A 26,542-nucleotide genomic window follows, 5' to 3' on the forward strand; every position below is an offset into this window, starting at 1 on the left:
TTCTCCTTGTATACGTGGTTATGTTTGCAGGTGGACTGGGCCTGGCCACCATTGCGGTGACTCTAGGCTTTCATAGCTTGTCTTCAATGTTTAGGCTGCCCAATTTTATATTGCATTTACCATCATATTCCACAACGCGTGTTTATGAGATCTGCTTTCTTGTAGTTATGTTTTATTGATTAATCCACACGTCCCTTCTCTGCTGCTGGTCTTGTTGTCTATTTGTTTTTTTAATTTCTCATTTAGTTTTGCTTTTGCTTGCCTCTGTCTAGCCAATTTAAAAACAACATAGCACTGCTGAAGAATTTCTATCTCTGAGTGTTTGAAAGAAAGGGAGAGGTCCCAAGGAACTATAGCAGCCCCTGACCTTTACATTTCTCTCTTTCATTTCCTTTTGAGTTTCTTCCTGCCTGTCTTTTTAGTTTTTGATGAAGTTGTGCTAATAGATGTGCCCTTTTTCCTTCCTTTTACTCAAAGCCAGTTTCAGATACGCTCGTGACTGATCCCACAACCCCTCGCCATTTAGCACAAACACACTTCAGTGTACCTCGCCTCTAACCGAGTGTCAGCTTGTACAGGCCGTGGCTGCTTTGAAGATAAGTGAGTGTAGCTGATAGATGGATGGTTTTGTTGGACGGCAAGTAACAGTGAACTTAACAGTGAAGTTAATTCTGGTACATTAACACTGATGAGAAATTTCAAAATAACAGCACAGAGTAATGTCCATGTTTGCGTATTGACCAGATTAAAGACAAATCATGCAGTTTGCCATTCCGCTGGGTTGGATTTGCTCTGATTATATCCAAAACACTGATTCATTTGGAAAGCAGTCGTCATTATCCTATATTACAATAATAATACCAGAGATTGATAAAGAGAGCCTGTGTAATCTAAAGTTGGTGTAAATGCAGTTAAAGACATCAGGCTTATCATTCAGGCGCAGTAACAGAGTATTGCTGCACTGTATGGAGTGTCTGAGCTGGAATAGATCGCTCATGGACACTCGTCGGTCTTTAAAAGGTCAACCTTACATTTGGCAGTTAACTTCGGGTGGGCTCTGTGGGACTTTGCTCTCAGGTTTCCCCGCGTTTGATCTCCTCTAGCTTCACCCCTGTGCTGTCTTTTCTCTCTCCTTCTTATAAAGATGTTCTTTTCACAGTTTCGCTGAATCCTTCTTTGCTTTTCCTCCCTCTTCGCTCTCTCTCTCAGCAACATCTCCTACAGGATCCTGTTCCACTACATTAATGGCTTTCATTTATTTTAGTTTGTCTGCAGTCAGATCCCTTAGGCCCAGAGTTAGCTGCTGTTTTATTTATATTGTTTGTGTTTTGACAGTTGTTTTGGGTAAACTTTGCAGATGTACTTATTCACTCAGGGAAGGCTACATTCTTCATCAGAGTAACACCCTGTGCTGTCAGTCAGCACAGATCCATATCCTGCTGCTGCTTGGATGAAACACGTGGGGAAATAAATATGGAACGATGAATAAAACATATATTGAAGCAGCTCAAACGTATGTAAGGTAAAGTTTTAGGCTTCGATATCCATCCTGGAATTGAAATTAGGACAGTGACCATCCGTGAGACTGAATTATTCTGTGTGTAGAAGTTTGTGGAAGTGACACATAAATGAAGTGGAAGATTAGATACATTTGGCCTCACATTCGCACACACACCGGTTCACATCTTAATTACTGAGGCTTGATGGGTACTTAACCTTGCCCCTTGCTGCTTATGCTAATGCAGAGAGGTCAGGAGTGTGCCGAGTGGCTGGCTCGCTGTCAAATCAGCCAGAAACAACTGTCGGAGTGGAGATGAGAGGATGAGGGAGACAGGGGCAAGGACAAGCCAGATATAGGAAAGGGAAGAAGGGACACACCTGACATGTTGGTAAGTTTATGTTTTGGACTTTGCTTCCCCCGAAATGCATCGAATTCAGATCACGCTAAACCGCCAATGTGTACATCTCACATACACAAAACTCCTCACCACTCTTACCAGTATGACCTCATCCTTTAAGCAACATGCTTGTAAAGGAGCATATGGCTGGCTCTGTGTGTGTGTGTGTGTGTGTGTGTGTGTGTGTGTGTGTGTGTGTAATGAGCTCATCCTCTCCCCCACTATGTAGGGCTGAGGATGTTGAGCAGCAGGGAGAGTCATTGAGAGGACACAGTTACACCAGCGTTATACTCACCATGTTTGCAAGTATGCCAGGGGTCTGTTTGTATCTGTCCTTCAAAATCGGAGGGTGTGCGCAAACTGGACACCAGCACTTAGGGCTGTGCGATATGACTAAAATCTCATATCCCGATATAACACATTTATCGCCCCGGCAATGATATATATCACAAAATTTTTACATCTCCTGTAAATTCTGTGAATCTCGGGCAACTTGACTTGCGTGAAGTGTTTTCAGCTGGACGTCGTGTAACTGGAGTCGAGTGTTGAATAAGTTGAAACAGCCGCAACTTTCTTGGTGAGTATTTATTACACGGTGTGCTGCGGGGAAAAGCCTGTTCTAAGGTTTATGTTTTAGCACCTGACGGCTCTTTTTAGCTTCTCGTCTGTAAACACTCTACATGCTATTTCATGTGATTCAGATTTTGAAAAATCTCAATAGGGTCTTCAGCTTAATTGTGAAAGGTTTATGTGGAAAATAAACAAGCGGACGGTGGAGACACGCAATGCTTTTACCGCCGTTGTTGCTAATGACAACATGTAAAAACAGTCGCTTGTCCGTCCGTAGTGTGGTTATATTAAATATAAGAGAAGGATAGAAGTATAAGAAATCCTACAGTTACCATCAAACAGTGAAAAAATATTGCTGTAAACAGTTTATTTTGCGACACCACGAAACAAACAATAGCATAAAATGAAACGAAATATGTTTTTATATCGTCATCCGATATATATCGTTATATCGAAGAGCCCTACCAGCACTCTGTGCTGGTGTCCAGTTTGTTGCGACTCCATGTACTTATCCGTGCAACCTCTACACTACGGCAGCACCAACAACTGTAGGCAGGCTAGAAAGAAAGAAGTATAATACAAAACCACAAACTATAGTGGATGTGTTTATGTATAGATGGTTTTTCCTCCACATCGAAAGGAGCCAGCTGAGGTGGTTCGGACATCTGACAAGGATGCCTCCTGGGCGCCTCCTGGGTGAGGTGTTCCGGGCATGTCCCACCGGGAGGAGGCCCCGGGGCAGACCCAGGACACGCTGCAGAGATTATATCTCTCGGCTAGAGGATAAGCTGGAGGAGGTGGCTGGGGAGAGGGAGGTCTTGGCTTCTTTGCTTAGGCTGCTGCCCCCGTGACCCGGCCCCGGATAAAGCAGAAGAAGATGGATGGATGGAAGGTTTTTCCGTCAGCATCAGCTCCTTGTGCACCTCTAGACCACTTCTAGTGGGATGCTACAGTTCTTTGCACTTGCACATGTGTGACTGTGATGATACCATGGAAATCAAAGTTGTGTAGAGAAGATGTGGCAAACTCATCTTAATATATCTGGTCTGATGTGACCAGATATATTCAAATATATGGTATTATGTTCTTTCCTTGGGGTCATATTGCCCATGCTACGTTTTCTTGAAACATCCTAAGGTTAAAATAAAATTAAAATTAAAGTGCTGCCATTTGGCAAGACTGAATGAGATCGAGTGGGCCTTGCAGATGCACAATGTGCTCATAGGAAGGAGCAAACCAACAATGGCAGACACACTGGAACTGTTGCAGAACCACACAAGGAGAAGAAAGTTTGAATCGGTCTTTGATTTTTAAGTCTGAGTCACAGAACTTTGTGATAATTTCTGCCTAATGCACAGACTCCTGGCTTTCATTCTTGCTCTGACTAAGAAACCTCACTAGATTGGCGTCTAGGTTTTAGTGCCTCTGATAATTGTTCTGGTTTGATCTAGACAATGGAAATACACATTAAATGTTTCTGTGGGAGGTGGTGGCTATCTTGTTGACCATAGCAGTGTGTAGGATAGTGGTCTTCTGTTCAGGTCAACACAAAACTTCATATAAGCCCAAAGTGTTCATTGTTCTTGACAATGACAATAAATAAATACTACTAAAAAAAAAAAAAATCTTCTTTTTTTGGGTTGTATGGAAGCCCCAAACGCAATTTCATTGTTCTTGACAATGACAATAAATAAATACTACTAAAGTGACGCTACATATGCTATGTTAAAAAGCATTTCGTAAAAAGGATAAAGATCGATACCTTTTGTTTCGATCTTAGTCCCACAGGTGGGAAACCAATTTTCCACCTGTGGGACTAATAAAGGTCATCTCATCTTTGCCATTTTTCTTGTTAACATAACCATTTTCAAATAAGTAAGAATTAAGGAGACTTCAGCATATTACCTCCGTTTATATGATGTCACTACATCTCAGCGGCTGCTGTAATCCACTAAGGAAGGGCCTCTCTTTCACTTCAGGTTTTGTTGTGACAAAGTTGAAGAGGCCTTTATATAGGTCATGCACTGCGGTCCATCCAGTGCCTTAAGTTATTTTAATGTCATATTCATAGCAGAGACATCTCCCAAGTCAACCTGATCAAGTCACTTGGACATTTAGTCTGGTTTAATTTGACTGATTCACTGTGTCTACTGAGCTGTTAAAAACCTGTATGTACAGCACAGCACTCTGTACCATGCATACATATCACAGAGGTCATACATGTATGCATAGAATATTGTGCACTGTGTGTGTGTGTGTGTGTGTGTGTGTGTGTGTGTGTGTGTGTGTGCGTGTCTGTGCGTGTGGTCCTGAGGCAATGGAGAGTGGTGACAAAGAGTTGACAGAGGGCCGTAGAGATTTAGGGCGAGGTGCCAAAGAAGTCAAAGAGAAACGTGTGTGTAGACACACACACACACACACACACACACACACCTCGTCGTCTGATCTTGGGGGACATCTGCTCTAGTCCGGGTCACTGGCAACGAGCGCTTGGTTGGGCTCAAAAGTATCACCACGGCAACCGCATCGCATAATCCCATTCCGTCCCATCCCACCCAGGAACTGCGTGCGGCGTGATTGGCCCGTTCCCCCTGGGGCACTGAGGCGGCGACTCAGGCGCTGTCTGCTTACTCGCTGTGTCAGCTATGGCTCCGAGTCTGTGTGCAGAGAGCGAGCAGAGCATTAAAGGAACGTTTGGCGCATTTTGGCAGGAGACGGTGTGAATTATGCAGACGCACCCCTACTGTGAGTGTGTCTGTATGTGCGGCGTTGCCAGTGTGGGAAGAACAAGCTACTCTAAACAGATACCGACTCTTTTGTCCGGGCTTTTCTGACTCACTTAACCTAGTCATGAAAGTTTGTCTGCCCACCTTTTTTTTTTTTTTCTGGTGTCAGAAAACTCTCTTTCTTTACCTTTTCCTAGAATTTATATACAAGCATTATATAACACTAAATATACTGGACTCAAATTCCCTTGTATGTGCACTGTGTACCTGTTTTTCCAGTTAAACAGATTCTGGTTCTGAAACTACACTGCCTAATGCCAGCAGCTTCTTATAATCAAATAATGACAAAAGTCCTTAATCTTTGCTTTCATCTCTTTTTTTCTCCTCCATCTCTTCTCTCATACAAACTTTAGCTTTTATCAGTCCCCTCATTTCTCATACACGAGACAGATTAAACTGGCTTTGAATTGCGATGTCTACCTTCACAGATCTTTCTCCCATCACACCATGCTCTCCCACCCCCACCCTCCCCACCTTCATCACTTTCTTTGTTTTCCTGAAGAATCAAACAGTCTAAATTAAAACACAGCTGACAGTTCTGCATCCAGTTTCATTGCTGCTCCTTGCTGCCTACTCCTATGATTCCTACCTCACTTACAAGCATCCCCCCTGCCCCCCCTTCCGTCCCTCCCTCTCTACCTCCCTCTTTCACTCCAGCTGTCAGGAGGCTTCATTATTAAAGATTCATTGCAGAGTCTGGGCAGCTCTTCCAAAAGCTTTTGTCAGACAGACCGAATGCCTTAAATCTCACTGTCACTAACTGGATGTGACATAAAGACTTGCATAAATCCACATGCACACTCACAAATACACACACACAATTTCCTTCTGGTTTGTTTCACGAATTCACTACCTCGCTGCTTTTTAATTCAGATTGTCTTATCAGTGTGGATTTCTAAAGCCTTGTTAAGTGTTTTACCAGTTATTAATCAATATTGTAAATATTTGACATGCAACATGAAATGTTTGACATTGCTTTGTTTTGTCAATATTGGATTTTCTGCATTACCAATTTAAGTAGTATAAAAAACACATATGTTCACATAATGTACCTTAGTTAATGTGAAAAGGAAAAATGGTGCCTTTGTTTACTAGTTTGTTTCCACCTCAGGTGTAATGCATGCTTTGCTATATGTGCTTCATACTAGGGTTGGGCGATTGGACGAATATATCGACTATCATCGATAGTTTTTACAAGGGCGATTTATTTATTTGCCCATGAGCAAGTTTGCTAATAATGATGGAGCTAATTGCAGCAGTCAACAGAAAAAAAATTAATAGCACTGTTTTAACAGCACTCTCTTACATCTGCGTCCTCAGAGTGCGCTCAAATGCTTGTTGATGGAGCTGCAGAAGCTGGTGATAGTCTAGCATACTCAGCCGGATGGTGGACACATGCATGCTCATGCAAGTTAGTCGTGTTTTTCTGTACTTTGCTCGCATTCTACGTCTGCACAGGCGGCACACCACTTTGGTTACATCCATAGGTTTACCTGTTTCATCCGGTTTAAAGCCAAAGAAATCCCAAATTGGCGACTTTATATTTTTTTAGTGCTGTCAGTATTTACACGCCGTCATCACGACTAACGCGATTAACAATTAACCCGTGTGGAGCGCAGATTGAGTCAAAATCCCTGAAATGGCAGTTTGTCAAAATTTTGTTCATTCTGCGCTCCAGATGGGTTGAGAGTAGGGCTGCCACAAACGATTATTTTGATAGTCGACTAGTCACCGATTATTCTTGCGATTAGTCGACTAATCAGATTATGCATCCATTGGACGTAAAACGTACAGATTATTGCAGCAGCATGCATCTGCTCTTATACAACTATCATTAGCTTACAGCTTTAAGTGTTTAAGGTATGTGAAACTAAAAATAAAGACAAGATGATAGTTTATTAAACTTTTAATGAAATTTCAAGTTTGAAGCCACCCGAAAACAAATATAACAAAATAGCATTTTGTGCTCAGTCCTCACAACTATATTGAACTTTGGGACTATATAGTCAGTATAGCAATCTACACGAGATTATTGTTCATAGCCAGGAAAGTTAGCTTTTCTACATGTTCTGCAGAAAGGCTTGCTCTCTTTTGAGAGCAGATGTTCCCTGCTGTGGAGAAGATCCGCTCCGATGGGGTGGAGGTTGCAGGAATGCACAGAAAAGATTTAGCTAGCTTTGATAGTGTGGGGAAACGTCCCTCATTTTCGCTCCACCATTTAAGAGGATCATCCTTTTTAGAAACTGGCTTCTTTAAAGTACAGCTGAACTTCACTTCTCACAACTTGGACATCTTGGTCCTCCTTAGATGCTTCTTCCTCATTGTCACCCTGACTGTCTGTGTCAGACTCAAGGAGGTTGTCCAGAGCAGTCTTTTCAGTTCTACCTGAACCATTGGCTGTCTGCACTTTTGCATGCTCATGTGTCCCAGCATTTGCTTCTTTGACAGCAAGCACTTCAACAGTCCCTTGCACTCTGATGACATCTTCAGGAGCCAAAAACGTCAACTTTCTGTATCTGGGGTCCAAGGCAGCTGCGAGAATAACAGAGTTTTCTTTGTCTGCTGAGAAAGTACATATACTCCCCCATCTCTGTGTTATGCCTTTTTCTGCACTGGCAATGAAAGATTTTCCTGAGCTCGTCTCCAGTTGGCTTTGGTGTACAGCCCGTGTCAGCCCTTTGACCACCTGTGGAAGACCTGAAACCGTTGTGTACTTCTGTCCACTAAGGTAAACAGTAGCAGTCTCAAAAGGTGCCAAACCTTGCTTCAGTTCTTCAAGCAGCACCCACTGCTCTGGCTTCAAGTCGAAGTAGTGTTTCCCCCTTGGCGTTACCTCGGGATCTGAAAGAGTGGCAGTGAGAGGCCAGCGCTGTTCGAGGAGTCTTTCTATCATGTGGAATGTACTATTCCATCTTGTACTGACATCTTGGATCAGTGTATTTTTCTTCACATTCATTTGCTCCTGTTTCATTTTTAGTCTTGTACTAGCCAGCTCGCTTCTCTTAAAGTGCTCCACTAGCTGCCTAGCAGCACCTAGTGCTCTGCTGATGGTGGTTTCTTTGAGAGCAGTATTGACTATGAGCTGGAGTGTGTGTCTAGCACAGCGGATAGAGGCCCATCCATGTTTTTCTTCAAGAAGTCGCATTGCTGCCACCATATTGGAACCACTGTCATGTACTACTGCTTTTATTTTGGCAGGCAAGATGTCAAACTTTGTTAGCACCTCTTCCAACCATGTCATTATATTGGCACCAGTATGCCTCTCCTCAAGAGGCATGGTATCAAGGATGAAGCTCTTCATCTTCCAATCTTCACTCAGGAAATGGCAAGACACACCAAGGTAGGCCTCTGTTGCACGACTGGTCCAGACATCAGCAGTCAGGGTGAAGAAACCTTTGACACCACCAAGGGTCTGCTTTACCTAAAGATATGAGATGATTTGGAACAATAGTAAGCATTAGGGAAATATATTACAGTATATTTTTTCATTATTAATAATGCTTGTCAGTTTATGCATTAAGATTTGAATTTACCAATTGAATAATTCAGTTACATCAAATACACTTACGTATGTTAAACAATAAACATTCAACATATCAGTAAAAAAAAAAAAAACAACAACAACTTTCCATTACATGCTTTAACCAAGATTAATTTATTGGTTCCTCAGTCAGCAAGCTCTATATTATTTCATCATGAAATGTATTAAATTCTAATACAAATTGCTATTTTGTTTTGTGGTGTGAGAGAGTGGAGAGAAAGAGAGACCAACCTTCTCAAAGGTAGCATCATATTTCTTTTCCATCAATTTGGTGAAGTGGGATCGGCCTGGTAGGTAGTTATCATGGTAATGTGGGTTGAACTGCTTGATCATCTCTTTGAAACCTTGATCATCAACCATAGACAGGGGTCTCATGTCCGTCACCAACATGTTCAAGATTGATTCAGTCAGGACATCTGCTTGCCGAGGTGTACATGTTGTTGGCTTGGTGACAAAGTCGTCCATTGAAGACGAACGTATTTTTTTTAGCAGTCCTGTAATGTTAACAGCTATTAATATAAGCAATAATAAGTAGTGCTCTCAGCGTTAATCTCGTCAATACGATGTTAACGCGGCAAATCCCCGTTAGTGCGAAAACGCGGTGCGAGGGCTGCATGGCACTGACTAACGGGGATTTGCCGCGTTAATGCGGTTATGGCGTTAACATCATACTAACGAGATTAACACTGACAGCACAAATAATTAGCAGCTTGCTGTTTACAATAATGTTAGCAGCTAACTAGCCAATTAGCTTACCGAGACGACTGTACCACTTCGTCGTCGGATGCCACGACGTGCTTCCTTTTTAGATGCTCGTGCATCGCCGTTGTACTGCCATGGAAGGCAAGTTCCATTTTGCAGATTTTGCATTGGACCTTCTTTTCTTTTGTTTGGTCAAAATGCTCCCAGACTTTCGAGTTCCGTTGCCGAGTAGCCATGATAACGGAGACTGCTGCTTCTTCTTCTTCTTCTTCTTCATCTTTGCCGTTTAACGGTATCCTTGTAGGTGCATTTCCGCCATCTTCTGTTTCAGTCCGTTATTACACTCTTAAATCTTACTGTTATTCCTGCACCTTTCAGGATTTTACGGCATTTAAACGATGTGTCGACTATTAAATTAGGCGTCGACGATTTTGATAGTCGACGTAATCGTGACTAGTCGACTAATCGTGGCAGCCCTAGTTGAGAGTGTTAAAAATTTTAATCGTGATGACCGCGTTTAAGGTGCGTTAACAGTCACCCATTGGCGATTGTTGGGCTGATGATTGGAAAATTTTTACATATTCCCTTCAAGTTCAGATCATGTAATGATGAAAAACCCAAGAGCTACATCTCAGAAGCTACAGGCTGCAGTTAGCATGATAAATGTGAAAGTTCAGTACAGTTACGAGGATAAAGCCAGTTCTTTCTAAAAAGAACACGGCAGCATTGCTAAGGTTTATGCAGTTTCATTTGAAGAAACCACAAGATTTCTGGAACGATGTAGTTTAGACATATGACAGTGGAGATATTTGTCCATGTTTGTAAAAAAACAAGCACAGCGTATCAGCCAACCTCATGCTAACTGTTCAGCACGGTCATGAAGGGATAAGGATTTGGGCTTGTTTTGCAGCCACAGGGCCAGGACACTTTGCAGTCATGGCGTCGACTGTGAACTCTTCTGTTTAGCCTCCAATTATTCAAATTGGAGGCTAAAGCTTGGCTGAAATTCAGTCTTACGTCAGGACAATGATCGCAAGCACAGCAGCAAATCTACAGCAAAACGTGTGAACATGGAAAGAATAAAGGTGCTGCAGTGGCCAATCAAAGACTAGACCTGTATGTTTTTGGGCTCAGCCATTTAGCGACTGAAATAATGATGTTCTCAGCTTCATATACTGAGCATTTTCTCACCTAATAACTTGTAGCAGAGTCAATTTGCATGACAGGGCAAATTGCAAGTACAATAAACTCACAACATTAGTTTTTTTAAATTAATTTTTAAGTTTCATGTAGATTTATTTCATAGATGTGCACAATTTACTTTTAATTAAATCCACACTTTAAATAGATTTTTTTCCTGTAATTTATTTATGAAGTTTGACTTTAAGATTTGGGTATCAGAAGAATTTGGAGGTTTGTTTCATATGCTAGAACATACAGACAGGTTTTTATCACTGCATGCAGTTGATTTTGCTTGTTTGCACTGTTGTCAAGCCGTTATCCATTAATGACTTAGGAGCACAGTAGCCTTACGTGCAAAGATGAATGCAATTAGCTGGGAACATCTTACTCCAGCAATGATTTCAAAAGCTGTTTTCATCAGCTACAGATCAAAATGCCTCTGGACCTTCAATCAGTCAGAGCAAAGAAATGTGCCATGTAGGGCTGAGGTGACAATGTAAAAAGCCTACAGTGTGGTCATTATATCAAACACGCCTCATTTTAAATAAACAGTGGTGATTGGCTTGGCAAAGGCTTGTGGAAATCTGTTTTAATGGGTCAGGGGCCAGATGCATTCTGCCAAATGAAGCATAAGCTTGGATTCATCCATTTCCCAAGCTATCGGAAAGTATTTACTCCCACTGAAAATTGCATTAGAATATGTCAGGCTAAGAAATTTTCTAGTGGAGATCAAAAATTACATGCACACAGATGGTCGGAGGGGAAGACTTTAGCACATATGATATGAAGGAGTCATTTTAATTTTTTAATTTTAACCGTTGAGGTTCTAAAATAAGATGTTCATCTTCAAAAGGATCCAGAGGATATATTAACTGTATATTTTTGATCATAGTTTTTTTTCCTGGGTTAAATCAGAAAGTGAAACAGAAAAACAGTAGTGTTTGTCATATATTACAGTTAACCTGCTATTCTATGCTTATTTCTCTTTTTGCTTTTGCACAGAAAAGCCCAGGAACAGCAGAAAAAGGTGGTAGTAGCAGGATGCGTTCCCCAGGCCCAGCCGAGGATGGACTACCTCAAAGGTCTCAGCATCATTGGGGTACGTGCACTTTCTGTGAACATCTGTGTATTTTGACTTGGCTGTATTAAAGGTGCGTCTCTTTATCTTCCTTTGTGTCCGATGACGAGTACAGACGGACACGCTTTTCGAGACTGATCGGGATGTCATTCACGGGGCAGCTAACCTTGCTCTGTCTTGGGCTCATTCTCTTCAGGCAGAACATTTCCCAGTCACAAATGTTCTGCATGAGAAGGAAGATCGGGTACATTAACTCCTGTACTATGGGGAGGTGTTATGGGTGAACAGAGACGGAGCTAGGAAAGGACACGTCAGTGATTCCTCAGCATAGACTGCTTCCTTTAAAGGTGGCATGGGGGCAGTCTAGCCTCTAGTTACTTTTGCTACTAGTATTAATATATTTTAGAGAGTACAAGCGGCAAACAGACAAATATGACAATAAATACATTTTAACTTGTTACTTGTTTAAACTGAGCTATTCTGCTTTGGTTACCAGCCACTGGTGAGTGATTGGAGTGCATAACAAAGAGATACAGAGCAGATGAATTATTCTGTTTCACCTTTGCTGTCACAGAAAGGAACTAATGGATATGTCAAGCCTGTTGTTGGTTAATAGCTAAATGAGTGTTCCTCATTGAATAATTGATTCAGTTCGTTGTTTGTTTGCTTTTCAGCACACTGCCACAGTGCAGCCTGGACAAAATCATCCTAACACTTCTATGCCTAACACATATACACAGTGGCCACTTCATTAGTTACACCTGTTCAGCTTCTTGTTAATGCAGACAACTAATTACCCGGTAACATGGCAACTATTGAGCGCATTGAGGCATGTAGACGTCAAGACACAGTGCTGAAGTTTAACCTGAAAGGTGCTTCACGTGACCTTGAATGTGACCTGGTTGAGAGTGCCAGTCGAGATAGTCTGAATATTTCAGAAACGTCTTATTTACTGGGATTTTCCCACACAACCGTCTCTAGGGGTTTACAGAGAATAATCCAAAAGCAGGAGAAAAAGAATGAGTGGCAGCTGGTAGGAAGGCAACGGTGAATCAAAAAACCCAAGGTATGCAGAAGAACGTCTCTGAATGCATAACATGTCTAACCTTGAAGCAGATGGGCAGTGCCATGAGAGCTCCTGTCAGCTAAGAAAAGAAAAGTGATGCTACGATTTGCACACGCTTACCAAACTTCATATGTTAGTGTCAGAAGTTGGAGTAAAGAACATGTAAACATGGATCAGTGCATTGTAGTAACAGTTCAGGCTCCATACAATTTACTTCAGTACTGACTGAGTGTCATTTAAATAGCACAACCTACCTGAGTATTGTTGCTGACCATAACCCTTTATGAACAAAGGGTACCGCTGTTCTGTTAGCTGCTTCCAGTAGGATAACACACCATGTCACAAAGCTTAATTCATATCAGATTGATTTCTTGAAGATGTCTGCACGCCACAGTCACCAGATCTCAATCCAGAAGAGCACCTTTGCGATGTGGTGGAATATGAGATTTGCATCATAGATGTGCAGCTGACAAGTCTGCAGCATTTGTGTGATGTTATCATGTTTCCAGCACCTTGCTGAATTGGCGCCATTAAAAAAAGTTTTAAAGACTAAAAGTCTCTAATCTGGCAGGGTATTTTTAAAAATGTAATTCAACCAGGATATGCCTTCTAAATCTCCGTACAAAGCTGTGCTCTTATTTCTATAATTGGATATTTTGTTTTTTTTATGGAAAGTAAAACAAGCTGCTGAAAATGGGAACAAATCAAACAGTATTGTGTTGATTACTCCCACTACCTTAAAATGAATGGATTGAAGACAGCTCAAGTGCTAAGTTAGATACTTTAACAATAAATAATGTTATTCAGTTTGAGTTAAAAATGCCACAATGTAACTTAATACGATTCAGATATAGTGACACGCATGTATAATATGATTCTATTCAGATAAACAGGCTTGTGTTTATAATAGGCTTCAGGGTGAAGCACAAACAGCGTATAACTGCCAGAGCTTCAGTGACAAGCATTTTTAACTTAAAGACACACGCATGCATGAACAGGCACACTGTGTAACAAACCCAGACATAAATATATGAGAATGCAGAGTCCCTCTGTATTCCCACAGTGGAACATGTAATGATAGTGGCAGTTGGTGGGTTATGCAAATTGGATGCAAATACAAGTTCAGAATTTGTGTATAGTGATTGCACCAACGGCCAGATAAGGAGTGTAGTTAAAAATAAATAGGCGGGCCTTCCTGTTGGATTCATTTTATGTGACCTGTGTGCGTATTGCCAGCTTTTCTGAGTGGTGTTTTATTGCTGTTGTGCTGTTTTGTTTGAGGTTGCTGTTTAATGACTGCAAATGTATTGTGTGAGCTTCATAGACAGTCACGCAAGACTGCAGTGTTTCGCTTTTCTTAACTAGACTTGTCGCATCCTGTAACTGCCATGCATCGCACACCTACGCACACCTATGCACACCTACGCAGCGCTGGTTAACTAATCAGAGGATCGGAATGGGCATGCAAAGCTGTGAGCAGGAAATGTCACACCTCAGTATTTATGGTCCTGTTTTTTAAAAATATACAATTTTAATTACTTTATCGAAGGTTAATCCAAATACTATGGATGTCGCATTAGTGCTTGTCATTAAGTTATGGTAATAGAACGACAAACCTTAAAATAAAGCTTAAGCACAGGCAGAAATGTATGTCGTCCAGTAGACCTGTGACTGCCTTTTACATGCAACAAATGTGCTGAATATATCAGTATTTATCCTTTTCTTTCTATGGGTACAATGGAGGATTTAAAAACAGCCAAAGTTGAAAAGTGCGATCTAAATTAATAGCTGAAATGCACACCTGAGTTTTACTCTATGTAGGGACGCCTGCTGCTGCTCTGAATGGGCCCAGATTGCTTGACCATTACACTGAAAAAGGTTTTACTCAGGCATGTGGCATGCAAGTAACTGCTTCCTGCAAAGCACAGTGTGAATCTGAGTGTGTGTGTTTGAAAGGAGGCCTATTTTAAGTGATGGGCCTGAAGGCATTGAGAGCCAGTGCCAAGGGCCAGTGTAGAGTGAAAGTGAAGAGAATTCGAGGTGTGAGGGATGCTGGGAAGAGCGAAAGGAAAATAACAGCAGAAAAATGACCAGTTTTTTCCCCCCCTGTCACTACTTTAGTATTCTGTTTCTTTCTTTCTTTCACTCGTTCTGCTTCCTTTCCTCTTCATGTAATATCGGTTGGTAGATAAGTAAAGTTTGAACTCCTCGTTTAATATTCTGGCTCTTTTAGTATCCAGATTACCCTACTTAAAGTCTGCCTGTTATTAAACTGTGGCCTGTGGGGGCCTTGTTTATTCTCTTTATTAGTGCGGTGGTTCATTATAGTAGCCATTAGCAGAACTGCAGGATTTGTTTTCTATGTGAGACAATGAGGAGAAAAACACAGCTATGGACTTGGGTAATGCTTTATTGTTACCTATGTGGTCGGATCTATCACAGAACGTGTTTGTCAGTACATGCACAATAAACACTCAGTGGCATTTAGGAAATCCATATTCCTTAATCCTGCCTGGTGATTGTAGCTTTTTGCGCTTGTTTGTCTCTGCTCTTATTGCATATGGCCTTTGTGTATATTTGCATATCCACCTTGTTTAAATGTGGATCAGAGTATCAGTGTGTCTGTGGGTCGTCAATATCAGGGTTCTGTTTGACTGTGAAGACTTGGGTTTTCAGGATCAATAAAGTTTTCTCTTGTTTCTTTGTGTTACAGGTCCAGCAGATTGATCGAGTGGTGGAAGTAGTGGACGAGGCTGTTAAAGGTATTTTACCACAGAAAGGCACACACACACACATTCTTGTTTTACGGTCTTTGCGTGGTCTTTAACGTAATGCTAACCACCGCAATTAAACTCAAAACGAAGGTCCTCTAACACAAATCCATATCCCGACTACAACACAAAACAAATTTGCACTTATGCATGGAAGGAATAAGATCCAAGGATGTATTATTTTATCCAACCATCCATCCATCCATTCGCTTCCGCTCATCCTTTGGCAGGGTCACGGGGGGCACTGGAGCCTATCCCAGCTGTCTTAGGGCGAGAGGCGGGGTACACCCTGGACAGGTCGCCAGTCTGTCATAGGGCTAACACATATACACACACAACCGTTCGCACTCACATTCACTCCCGCATTCATACCTATGGGCAATTTAGACTTTCCAACTAACCTATCCCCACTAAGTGCATGTCTTGGGACTGTGGGAGGAAGCTGGAGGACCCGGGGAGAACCCACGCAAACACGGGGAGAACATGCAAACTCCACACAGAAAGGCCTAATGGTGGAATTGAACTCAGGACCTTCTTGCTCATGCTAACCACCGCGTGTATTATTTTAGTCTCTCCACTTTTACTACCTTACTACAGTCTACTTGACCAGTAAGAATCAGAGTGTATCACACTGCATCAGAAGAGCACATAATCAAATGCTGATGACTTAACATTATACTAACACTGTTAAAAAAATCAAAAATTATTAGCTATAATAGTGTTAAGGTTGTTAAAAAAATGTAGTATTTTCCAAAGTGAATGGAAAGAGCATGCTTTTTATGTTGTCATGGTAAACTAAAAACAACAAAAAACAACAACATTTGACTAAATAATTGTTTTAAATGTGTATTTTAAAGCAAAAGTCTTCAGCTTTTGTTGAAACCGATCTAACTGTCTGAGCTGCTTCTTAAATGATCCTCTCTGTCTGAGCAGCTCACTGACAGACACACATGGCAGTTATAGGTCATCCGTTTAAACTGTTAGCGAACCACCACACTTAGCTGTTTAATGACGGTCAGAGAGAGTTTACAGTGTGAGTGAGTCTAGTCAAGCTGTCATACACCCCCAGCTGTTCTCTAATAAAGAACAGATTGAGTTTACACTGTGCGTGTGTGAGTGTGTGTGTGTGTGTGTGTGTGTGTGTGTGTGTGTGTGTGTGTGTGTGTGTGTGTGCGTCTGAGTGACTACTTTGCACTGCAGGGTTCACTCTAATGAAGGACAGCTGAACTAAGGCTTAATTTTACAATGTGTCATCAAGCCTAAACTGTGAGCCTACACACAAGCTCACAGTCACACATCTACTCTGTGACTTTTATTCCCCCTTTCTTCTCTGTGATTTGCTCATTCTGTCTTTTTTTCTCCCCATTTCTTTCTCCCACCCTTCCTACATCTTTTGATCTCTTCCCTTCCTCTCTTTCGCCTCTCACCCCCCGTTTCTTTCCCTCCCCTTTTCCTCCCACCATCAGCCCCTCCATAGAAACTAATTTCCCCAGTATCATTACTGTTCTTTATGACCTCGTATAAACTGAGAGCTGTTATTTCGTCTCAGAGGCCTTGGCATAAACCTTAAAGCTGGGGGATTTGCCTATCGTAATGGCTACTAAAATACTTACTTCAATGAACTGCTAATAGATACAGGTCTTTGCTGTGCCAAAATTGCTTGCAGGTCCTGTTTTCCACATGACAAGAGTACTCATATGCTTTTGGGGACTCGCTTCTTAGCGTGTGTGACTTTTTCATTTAGTTCCAGGCTTTAAATGAATTAAACATCCTTGATGTCATGAGGATACATCATAGTTGTAAAGCTGCTTTTTTATCATAGTGCATCTGTGCAATAAAGACTTCAAGTTACTACCTGTAGTATATGATAGCACGTGTTTTTATCCCGTCGTGTTATCTCAGCTTGACTCCCTGGCTTAGTCGGTGCATGCTCACTTATACAGTGTTATTTATTTGTTGGTGGTGGTGTTACTGTGGTTACGAGCTTGATTATCCAGATCAATTTGTTTTAGTTGTGCCACAAGTTAATTTCTTGTTAACAACAACCCGTGCTTTGACTCCGTCTTGTATTCCGAGCCCACTGGCAGTTCCATTTACGGAAAAACAAAAAAAGACACATTAATGACACCCGTGGATACACATTTTTACAAGGGCAGCTTTTATGATTCTCGGCAATGCTCAACAGACAAATACACACCACAAGAACAAATGAGTAAAAGAGTAAAATATTTTTAATCGAGAAGAATGTATGGAAAAACCCACAAAAAGATACTAATAATCTGATCTTGGGACTTTTTTATTATTAAGACTCCTAATATTCATATTCTTTCACTGAGAAATGCCCTTGGATAGTACTTTTTCACCTGATATTCATTTATCGTTAAGGAAACAGTTTATAGTTGGTGTGTGAATGCCACACAAAGACAGGGAGTAGGAAAAGCATAGTTAGGATAATTTATGTGTGCAGCTACAAATCAGAGAATATAACCTTGTGAGCCTTATTTCACCAGTATTAATAACCTGTTTATCAATGCAGAGGGAAAAAACTGAGCAGAAGTGTGGTTGAACAGATGCAGACAGATGATAGTAAGTGAAGTAAGAAGAAAGAAAAACTAGGACTTTTACTTATGTTTTAAGTCATCTGAAGATGTTCTGAGTATCGTATCCGCTCTGAGAGAGCCCCTCTAAATGTGACCAAAAAATCTTCCTTGTAAAGCATCAAAACCTGGATGACGTTTAAGGGAAGCACTCTTCGGAATTGTTGGCGTTGTAGCGCTCATGCATTTGATGCGTGTGTGAGAAAATTTCCCATCAAAACTGGTTGGTGTGAGATTTGGTCAGGACATAAACAGCTTTTTCAAAGACGGTCTTACATATTTAATAAAGAGTTAGGTTGAAAGGATAAATGGAAAAACAGGAAACCCTCCCGTCCTTCTCATCTGCCACCTCTGTCCCCTCTTTTCAATACATTCCCATCAGCTCTCCCCCATTCCTGCCTGCTACTTTACAATCAACCTAGAAAGCTCAACAAGACCCTCTGCTTATAAGACATCAGACACAGGTCAACAGGTCATCCTTTTAGCGTTCTACCTCTCCCTCCAAACCATCCATCTGGCTATCCTACACATCTTTCATCATCATCCAAGCATCTACAAATCTTAGCTTCACATCCATCTATCATTCCCTTTCCTTCCTTCTCTTTTCTGGTGTGTTTTAGTGGGACGTTATGAGTGGATAGGACATTTCTAGCAGTTTAGATTTAAAGGAAAGAAAAGAACAGATTGAGGAAAGTTGAGAAGGAAAAAGAGGAGGGCAGTCAGTCACAAGAAAATGTGGTATTAGTAGACGGGAGTGTGTGTGTCTATGACTATGCAGGGTTGCCCATCACAGCAGTTGGCCTCTGTAAACTCTGTAATTGAGATGACAAATAGTGAAGCGTTCTTTGGTTTTCTTCAGCAAGTCATATTAGCTATTTTATCTCTTGCTTCCCATTCATGGTCCCCTAGGCCCTGAAATTGAATTTGGCTTTGGGTACGTTCCTGGAGTGACTCCATGCTGGCAGTGAGATTATTTCTAGAGTCTTCTGCGGTAGTCACAGTGACAGGGGTCCTGTGCAGTATTAGAGAGCAAAGGAGTATGTGGGGAATGACAATTTCCAGTTTTATTAGAATGGACAAGCTCATTATTTGGGGGAAAAAAACATCTGGAAATCCAGCACCATACTGGTAATTGCTTTTTCCTGACAAGTCTGTGTTTGCAATTATGTTTAGTAAGTATATTTTCCCACCGCGCAGAAATAAATGTTCAATATGAAAGTAGAAAAAGAGGGAATTCTAAAAACAGATTTTACCACAAACCTGCACCGAAATTACTCTTGTGACTTTTTGTAGCCATTAACATTTCACATATTCCAAATGTTTCAGGGCATTATTAGCACATGCATGAGTTTTCAATCCTTGTTTCATGACTGAGGGTGGATGCACAGATCCAGGGGAGGAAAAAAAAATGTGGGGCCAAATGTGGTCCAAATCCCAGCTGTTTTCCACAAGGGACATTTTTGTATTTCCTTGCTTGTACTGGGATATTAAGACCAGTCATGCATCAGCGATTGGCTCTTTGTCCTCCTCTGGGGCAGATTGTCATTTTTATCTACCAATTGATAACCATGCTTCCTGCTCTGAACCCACCCTCCCAAGAGACCCTTGTATTGCGGATGAAAACAGGAAGACAATTCCATCCCTCAGCGCCTCCATCTCACACACAGCTAGCTAGCAGCCTATTAAACAGTTAGAGAAGAGAGAGTACTGCGTCCCATTTCCACACACCAAAGGCTAGATGTCACTAGCTGTTAGGCTCAGCTGTGGATTTTCATTTGCCTTGGTTGACACTATGATAGCCAAATATAAATAATTTCTGTTAGTTCTCACTGTGAGTAAAGTAGAGGAATCCCCTTTTTCATTTCTAATATTATCAGTTTTTGGTTTTTTCAATTTTTTTATGTGACTTTATTCTTGGTCAGTCTATTAGTTTACCTCCTTTTTTCTTTTGAATGTTGACAAACAGTGTGGCTTTCTGCGTCTTTGTTCCCTCCTTTTTTACTTTTCCTGCCTTTGTAATTAATTGTATTCAGCTGGGCCTTATTACCCTCTTCCTACTGTGTTTCCATTGTGTTTGTTAACCCCTAGTCTGTGTGAGGTTGTTAGGCATAGGATGGGTCTGTTCTTTTTGGTTGTACTTTTTGTTGGATACCAACTTTTATAGTGTGCATGGGCACACGCTGAGGACCCCTCCCAACCCCAAAACAGTGTTAATGAGAGCCAGAGGCCCCAAAGTCCATTTCTGAGAAGGAAAAACCCTGTTTGCATGTGCTTCGATCTGCTATTATGTCTTTGCTCATTGTCCTGTTCGTACTAAATTTATCCACAGTAGATGAGAGCGATTTATTTGAGGTCGATTTTGCACAATGGGAAGTTTGATTTCTGTTTGGCATTTTGCTTGTGGGTGAAATGCAAATATAATCTCATTGTTTGCATTGTAAGTTTGATGAGAGACATACTCACGAGAGAGCAAGTGCTCTGACAACCAATACGGGCAAAATGTTTCTTACGTCTGTTATATTGTATTTATTTTTCTCTTTAGCAGTGCAATTCAGATTTGGCATTTAAAATACAGCAACAAAAATACTTCAGTGTGCCTTTTTAAACATGTTTGCATCCATCTGCACATGGACAGTAGTGTGATAGTCAGTCAGCGTTTTAGTAGGATCATTTGATTATGTGAGACGATTTCTTTTTGTTGTTTTTCAGGCCACTCGGTTCGTCTGTTGGGTCAGAAGAAAGATGGAGGCCGAAGACTTGGAGGAGCTCGACTGGACCTCCCCAAGATCAGGAAGAACCCTCTCATTGAAATCATCTCCATTAACACCGGGTAGGACACGGAGACACTAACAGAAAACACAGCCTAAAGTGTTTATGTTACAACTGAATACAGTTTTATTGCCTTCCCAGTTTGCTGCATGTGCATGTCGGTGTGCTCTCTCTTTGTGGTTGCTCAGCTACTTGAGCAGCGCATCTCTATGCCTAATTAATAAGGGTATTTTAAATCACTTCACAAGGTGTGCATGCGTGTATGAAATCTGAGTATGTTCATGAACATATATTGGTATTTATCAAGTGGAAATGTAATAGGAGTAAAGTAAAGTAAAATTTTATTTATATAGCACCTTTCAAGATAAAATCACAAAGTGCTTTACAGAGGCAGAAAACGGACATTAAAATCTAAAACAAAACAAAATCAACCAAAAGCGCGTTTAAACAGACAGGTTTTTAACTGCTTTTTAAAAGACATGACTGAGTCTACAGATCTCAAACTCAAAGGGAGTGAGTTCCAGAGTCTGGGAGCCACTGATACAAACGCTCTGTCACCTTTTGTTTTTAACCTTGTATGCGGGACAACCAGCAACCCCTGGTCACAAGATCTCAGGGACCTGCTGGGGTGATAAGAAAGAAGAAGATCACTTAAGTTGGAGCTACACTGTGCAGGGCCCTATAAGTCATGATTATGATCTTAAATTGGACCCTGAACTTGACAGGGAGCCAATGCAGCTGAATCAGCAGGGGAGTGGCGTGCCTAACATGCCTCTCAGTTTTTTCTCAGTGTACTATTACAAAAGCATAATTTTAAAAAACGCATTTTCTCCATCATCGCTGTGATGATCTGCAGGATCTTGCCTTTTAAGTCACTCCTAGTTAATTTAAAAATAGTTTTTCTACATTATATCTAAATTTTGTCAATTTATATACATTTGATAATTAAGTCTTAAATACACAGACTCTGAGACCTACATCCTCTTGCACAGCTGGACTTTATGGGTGAATTTTATGTTGTTTACAGATATGTGTCCTCTAACTCATGCACTATATTCTCAGTAGACTAGTTAAAAAGGGTTATGACAGACTAATTCCTAGTGCTGGACCTCCACTGAGGATAATCCATCAATCATCCGAATGCATGTCTTCCGGGTCTATATATTAATGGCTTGACTCCCAGACCAAGTACTCTTGTACCAAAGCAATAATCCTCTTTATGAGTATAGCATTCTAGGCTTAAATGCACAGTATTTGTTCTTGTACAGATGTGTTCAGGCCCTCCTGCTTTTTAGCTAGCTGTCGAGTAAACAAGCTTAAGCTGTTCCTAAGCACCATTAAGAAGTTGTAGACTTCACATAATCAGCAGTGCATCGTCTCTTTCTTTGAACCTCTTGTGTTTACATTTATTACAGTCAGTGAGGGGGTTGAAGATTTTACTTGAATTACTAGTTTTCTCCTTGAATCTGTTGGACTACTTGCAGCAGCATTCTTATGCTTATTTTCACACTTAACGTGATAAGATCATGCTTATCATGCTGCTGCTTAAAACTGTATTTGTTTTGTCAGCAAAGGTCTCCCTATATAGTGTCTGCAGTCATTGAAGTCATTATATGTAACATCAGTTTTGGTGTATAACCACTAGCATTGCTGTTGGTGGTAGTAAAATATATAGCCTGTTGTATTCCCTCACTTGTGTGCTTGTACTTCTAGAGCGAAGAGAGTATCATCCTTTACCTCAAAGATGTGTTCAAAGTGATGTTATTATTACACAACATACATGATGATAATGGATGCATACTCCAAGGTTAACTGAGAAGTTGTGGGAGTCTTTCCTGAAGAGCGGGTTGTGTTTCAGATGTTCATAATCTGCAGAGCTCAGTTCCAGAGTAAAGCTTCTTAGACCACATTTGAGCTGATCCAAGTAGAAAATCTGTACATTTAACTGGTTCGGCCACTGTTTTTCATCTAAATTGACACTTCTGATCGGTGTCAAATTTAGCATGTCCAAATGGCAGGATTTCAATTAAATAAATCGTCTTTTGCAACATCTGCCATCAAGTGTGCACATCAGAGACAGCACTTTTCTGTAATGTTCTAAGTGTTGCTTAAAATTGGTCACCATAGTGCAGCTGGTTTATTCCTGGTTGGTCTGAAAGACACAATATTTGAAGCTGCACGGTTTATTTTTCTTCTTTTTTCAGCACTTTCCTTGCTCTTATATTTTAACATATGTATATAATTTTCAGTAAATAAACCTTAGGCTCTGTCACTTCTTTAGTCACTTCAAAACTTCAGCCTCTTTTTTAAATATCTGTAACTCTTGCTTTGTGTACCTTTGCACTAACGCTTTTGACTGTTTCTGCTGTGTTTGCTTAAGCGGGTCTTTAAACCTGGAGATACAGTGGTGTAAAAAAGTGTTTGCCCCCTTCCCGATTTCCTGTTTTGTTTTTTTTTGTCACACTTAAATGTTTCAGATCATCAAAGAAAATTAAATTTTAGACAAAGATAACAGAATTAAACACAAAATTCAGTTTGTAAAGGAAGGTATTTAATAATAAGGGAGAATAAATTCAAACCTACATGGCCCTGTGTGAAGAAGTGATCGTTGGAATATGAACAAATGTGTGTGAAGGTTAGATAGAAAGCACTTGCATAGGAAAAGCATAGAAAAAAGCCATGTATGAATTGGTGAATGAGACAAGTTATATAAAGTGCTTTGAGTGCCCAGAGTAGAAAAGCGTAATGCAAGAACTGGTCCATTTACCATTTAAATAGGATCTGCCTGACAAAGTTGAGTAGACCTAAAGATCCTCAAAAGTCAGACATCATGCCGTGATCCAAAGAAATTCAGGAACAAATGAGAAACAAAGTAATTGAGATCTTTCAGTGTGGAAAAGGTTATAAAGCAATTTCTAAAGCTTTGGGACTCGAGCGAACCACAGTGAGAGTCATTATCCACAAATGGCAACAACATGGAACAGTGGTGAAGTTTCCCAGGTGTGACCAGCTGATCAGAACTGCTGAAGCACAACAGTTCTGATCAGCAAGACAGTGATCCAAAACCCACCAGCAAGTCCGCCTCTGAACGGCTTAAGAAAATCAAAATCAAGACTTTGCAGTGGCCTAGTCAAAGTCCTGACCTGAATCTGATTGACATATGGTATGAGGTATGACTTTAAAAAGGCAGTTCATGCTTTACAACCCTGTAATGTGGCTGATTTACAACAATTCTGCAAAGATAAGTGTGCAAATATTCCTCCACAGCACCATAAAAGACTCACTGGCAGTTATTGCAAACGCTTGATTGCCGTTGCTGCTGCTAAGGTTGGCCCAGCCTTTTATTAGGTTTAGGGGGCAGTTGCTTTTTCACAAACTTTTCCCCCCCTTAATAATAAACACCTTCATTTAGAAACTGCATCTTGTATTACTTCTGTTATCTTCGTCTAATATTTAAATTTTTTTGATGATCTGAAACATTTACTGTAAGCGTGACAAACACATGAAAAAATAGAAAGGGGGGCAAAGACTTTTCACACCACTGTATATGAATTGTGTTTGTGGCTTTGTGTTGCAGTATGGGTGTGCAGATGTCAGTCTCTTGGAGCCTCCTGCCAGCAGGAGGTCTGTGTCTGATCCAGATGATCTCGCTGTTGTTTTTCAAAGGGTTGGGCTGGCAACAAATAAATCCTCTTGTTTTTAACCAAAACGGCTTCAGTAGAATAGTGGATTATTCAAATATTTGATTGGGTGAATCGACCAAATCTCTTCCAGATAACACTTATGTTACTGAAAATCCAAGCTTAATATGCGCTTTTGTATGAGCTGGTCAGCCACTGCTGTCAGTAATTTGACATGGTCCTCTTAAGGTTAAAGTGTGTGTGTGTGTGTGTGTGTGTGTGTGTGTGTGTGTGTGTGTGTGTGTGCGTGCGTGCTTGTGTGTGTGCTTGTGTGTGTGCTTGTGTGTGTTTGGGGGTGTAATGGAAAGAAGACAAAATGTGTCCTTTATGTTTTCTAGTTTTGGATGATCAGTCGTAATTATTCCTCTGAGGTCTTGGTGACATCACTGGTGACATTTGTCAGCTGTTAAAACAGAGAAATCCTTGTGTGGGACACAGGCGCTCGCATTCACTTTTTTTTAAAAATAACCGAAGAGAACACTCAAAACCATTTATGTGTGTGTGTCTTCATTCGTGTAGCTTTTAATGTCTCGAGTTTGTTGCCAATTTGCCTTTTTATATGAACTCGTGGGATGCATTGATTTGAGGGCGCTCTCTTCTATTCTTGCCAAATGTCAAGTAGGTGTCATGCTTCAGGGTGGAGGGCTTCCACAGATCTTTGAAAAGTTGCAAATCTCGTATAAATTTAGGGTTTAAAAACTGAACGTGTCTTAAACCCGGTTGATATCTCCATGCTTTTTTTTTTTTTTTTTGCCATGTCTAAGATATTTTTTCTTAGAATTTTACTAGTGCTATTTTGAATTTTAGAATGGTATCCAACATGTAGTAAATCAAAGCGCCAGATTACAGTTATCTCAAAGTGCTTAGGGCAAAGACGCTACAACAATACAGCGAAAACCCCAACAATTAGACGACTCTGAGCTTTAGAACTTTAGATGATCACAGAGTGAAAGGTCAAGTAGTTCATATTTTCAATTTAACAAGCAAACAAACACACCCCCTCCCAAAAGAAGAAGAAATAAATAAATTATTTTGCACATGATAATTTTATTCTGGGTCTCGTAGATGAACCTAGGGAACCATCCTCTTTGCTTTATTATTGCTAATCCTACCAAAAGCCTGGCACAGTGACTCACCTGGGAGTACCTATGAAAATGTAATTTTGTGTTCAGATTGATTCACAATATTAGTTTCATTAAGTTGCATATTAATTTCATTTGCTCCTGTTAAATCCACATTAGATTGGCTTTCCGCCCCCACCAAGTTAATTTCATCTCATCAGAATACATTCACCGTAGTCTAGCTAGGCCATACGTAGCCTCGGCTTTGTATTAAAGAAACATTGTTAGATTTCTTCTTGGCCAGTAGCACAGTTACTTTTAGTTGTCTTTACTAGCTACATAAATGAACAACAGTCCTGGATTGTACTTTGAAAGGGCCACCATGTTCCTGTGATATTGATCCTTATATCATTTGTAGGTTTATTTTAGTAAGTAAGTGAGCAAAATGTATTTATATAGCACATTTCACAGATAAAAATCACAAAGTGCTTCACAATAAAAAAAGAAATACAAAAAAAAATAATATAAAAAAACAGTGAAGAAATTAATTATTTTAGTCCTTTATTTATCCAGGTAAAAATATCTCATTGAGATTAAAAATCTCATTTCCAAGCGAGACCTGGCATCATGGCAACAAAATTAAAATCAAAAGCTCGTTTCTATAAAAATGTCTTCAGCTCCTTTTTAAAGGAGTCAGTGGAGTCTAGACGGCGTAAAGACAACGGCAGGGAGTTCCACAGCCTTGGTGCCAGTGCCCGAAAAGCCCGATCCCCACGTGTTCGGGATGAAGCATGAGGTTTTAACAGTTCAGAGATATACTGGGGAGCTTCACTGTGCAGAG

At 40.7% G+C, this 26,542-nt stretch overlaps 2 protein-coding genes across 5 annotated transcripts in view; one reads left to right on the plus strand and one right to left on the minus strand.

Moving 5' to 3' along the window:
- Positions 1–26,542, plus strand: part of cdkal1 (CDK5 regulatory subunit associated protein 1-like 1) — a 281,165-nt gene that overhangs the window by 82,114 nt on the left and 172,509 nt on the right. For 3 of the 4 annotated variants that reach the window (XM_085473177.1, XM_085473178.1, XM_085473180.1), the window contains exons 5-7: positions 11,682–11,778; positions 15,537–15,585; positions 20,901–21,021. In XM_085473177.1, coding sequence (XP_085329303.1) covers positions 11,682–11,778; positions 15,537–15,585; positions 20,901–21,021 — 267 coding nt within the window. Of the gene's footprint in view, positions 1–9,295; positions 9,639–11,681; positions 11,779–15,536; positions 15,586–20,900; positions 21,022–26,542 lie in introns of those variants that run through there. The other variant, XM_085473179.1, reaches the window with a different exon arrangement.
- Positions 7,491–9,290, minus strand: LOC146698159 (E3 SUMO-protein ligase ZBED1-like). Its single transcript, XM_085473181.1, has 2 exons — positions 9,027–9,290; positions 7,491–8,675 (listed from the first exon to the last, which is right to left on the minus strand). Exons 1-2 carry the CDS (start codon positions 9,258–9,260, stop codon positions 7,491–7,493), a joined length of 1,419 nt encoding a protein of 472 aa, XP_085329307.1. The 5' UTR covers positions 9,261–9,290.

This window comes from Copadichromis virginalis, linkage group LG11 (assembly GCF_057382275.1).
Source record: "Copadichromis virginalis isolate Kocher_CV1m ecotype Utaka linkage group LG11, C_Virginalis_male_GT1.1, whole genome shotgun sequence".
Lineage (NCBI taxonomy): Eukaryota > Metazoa > Chordata > Actinopteri > Cichliformes > Cichlidae > Copadichromis > Copadichromis virginalis.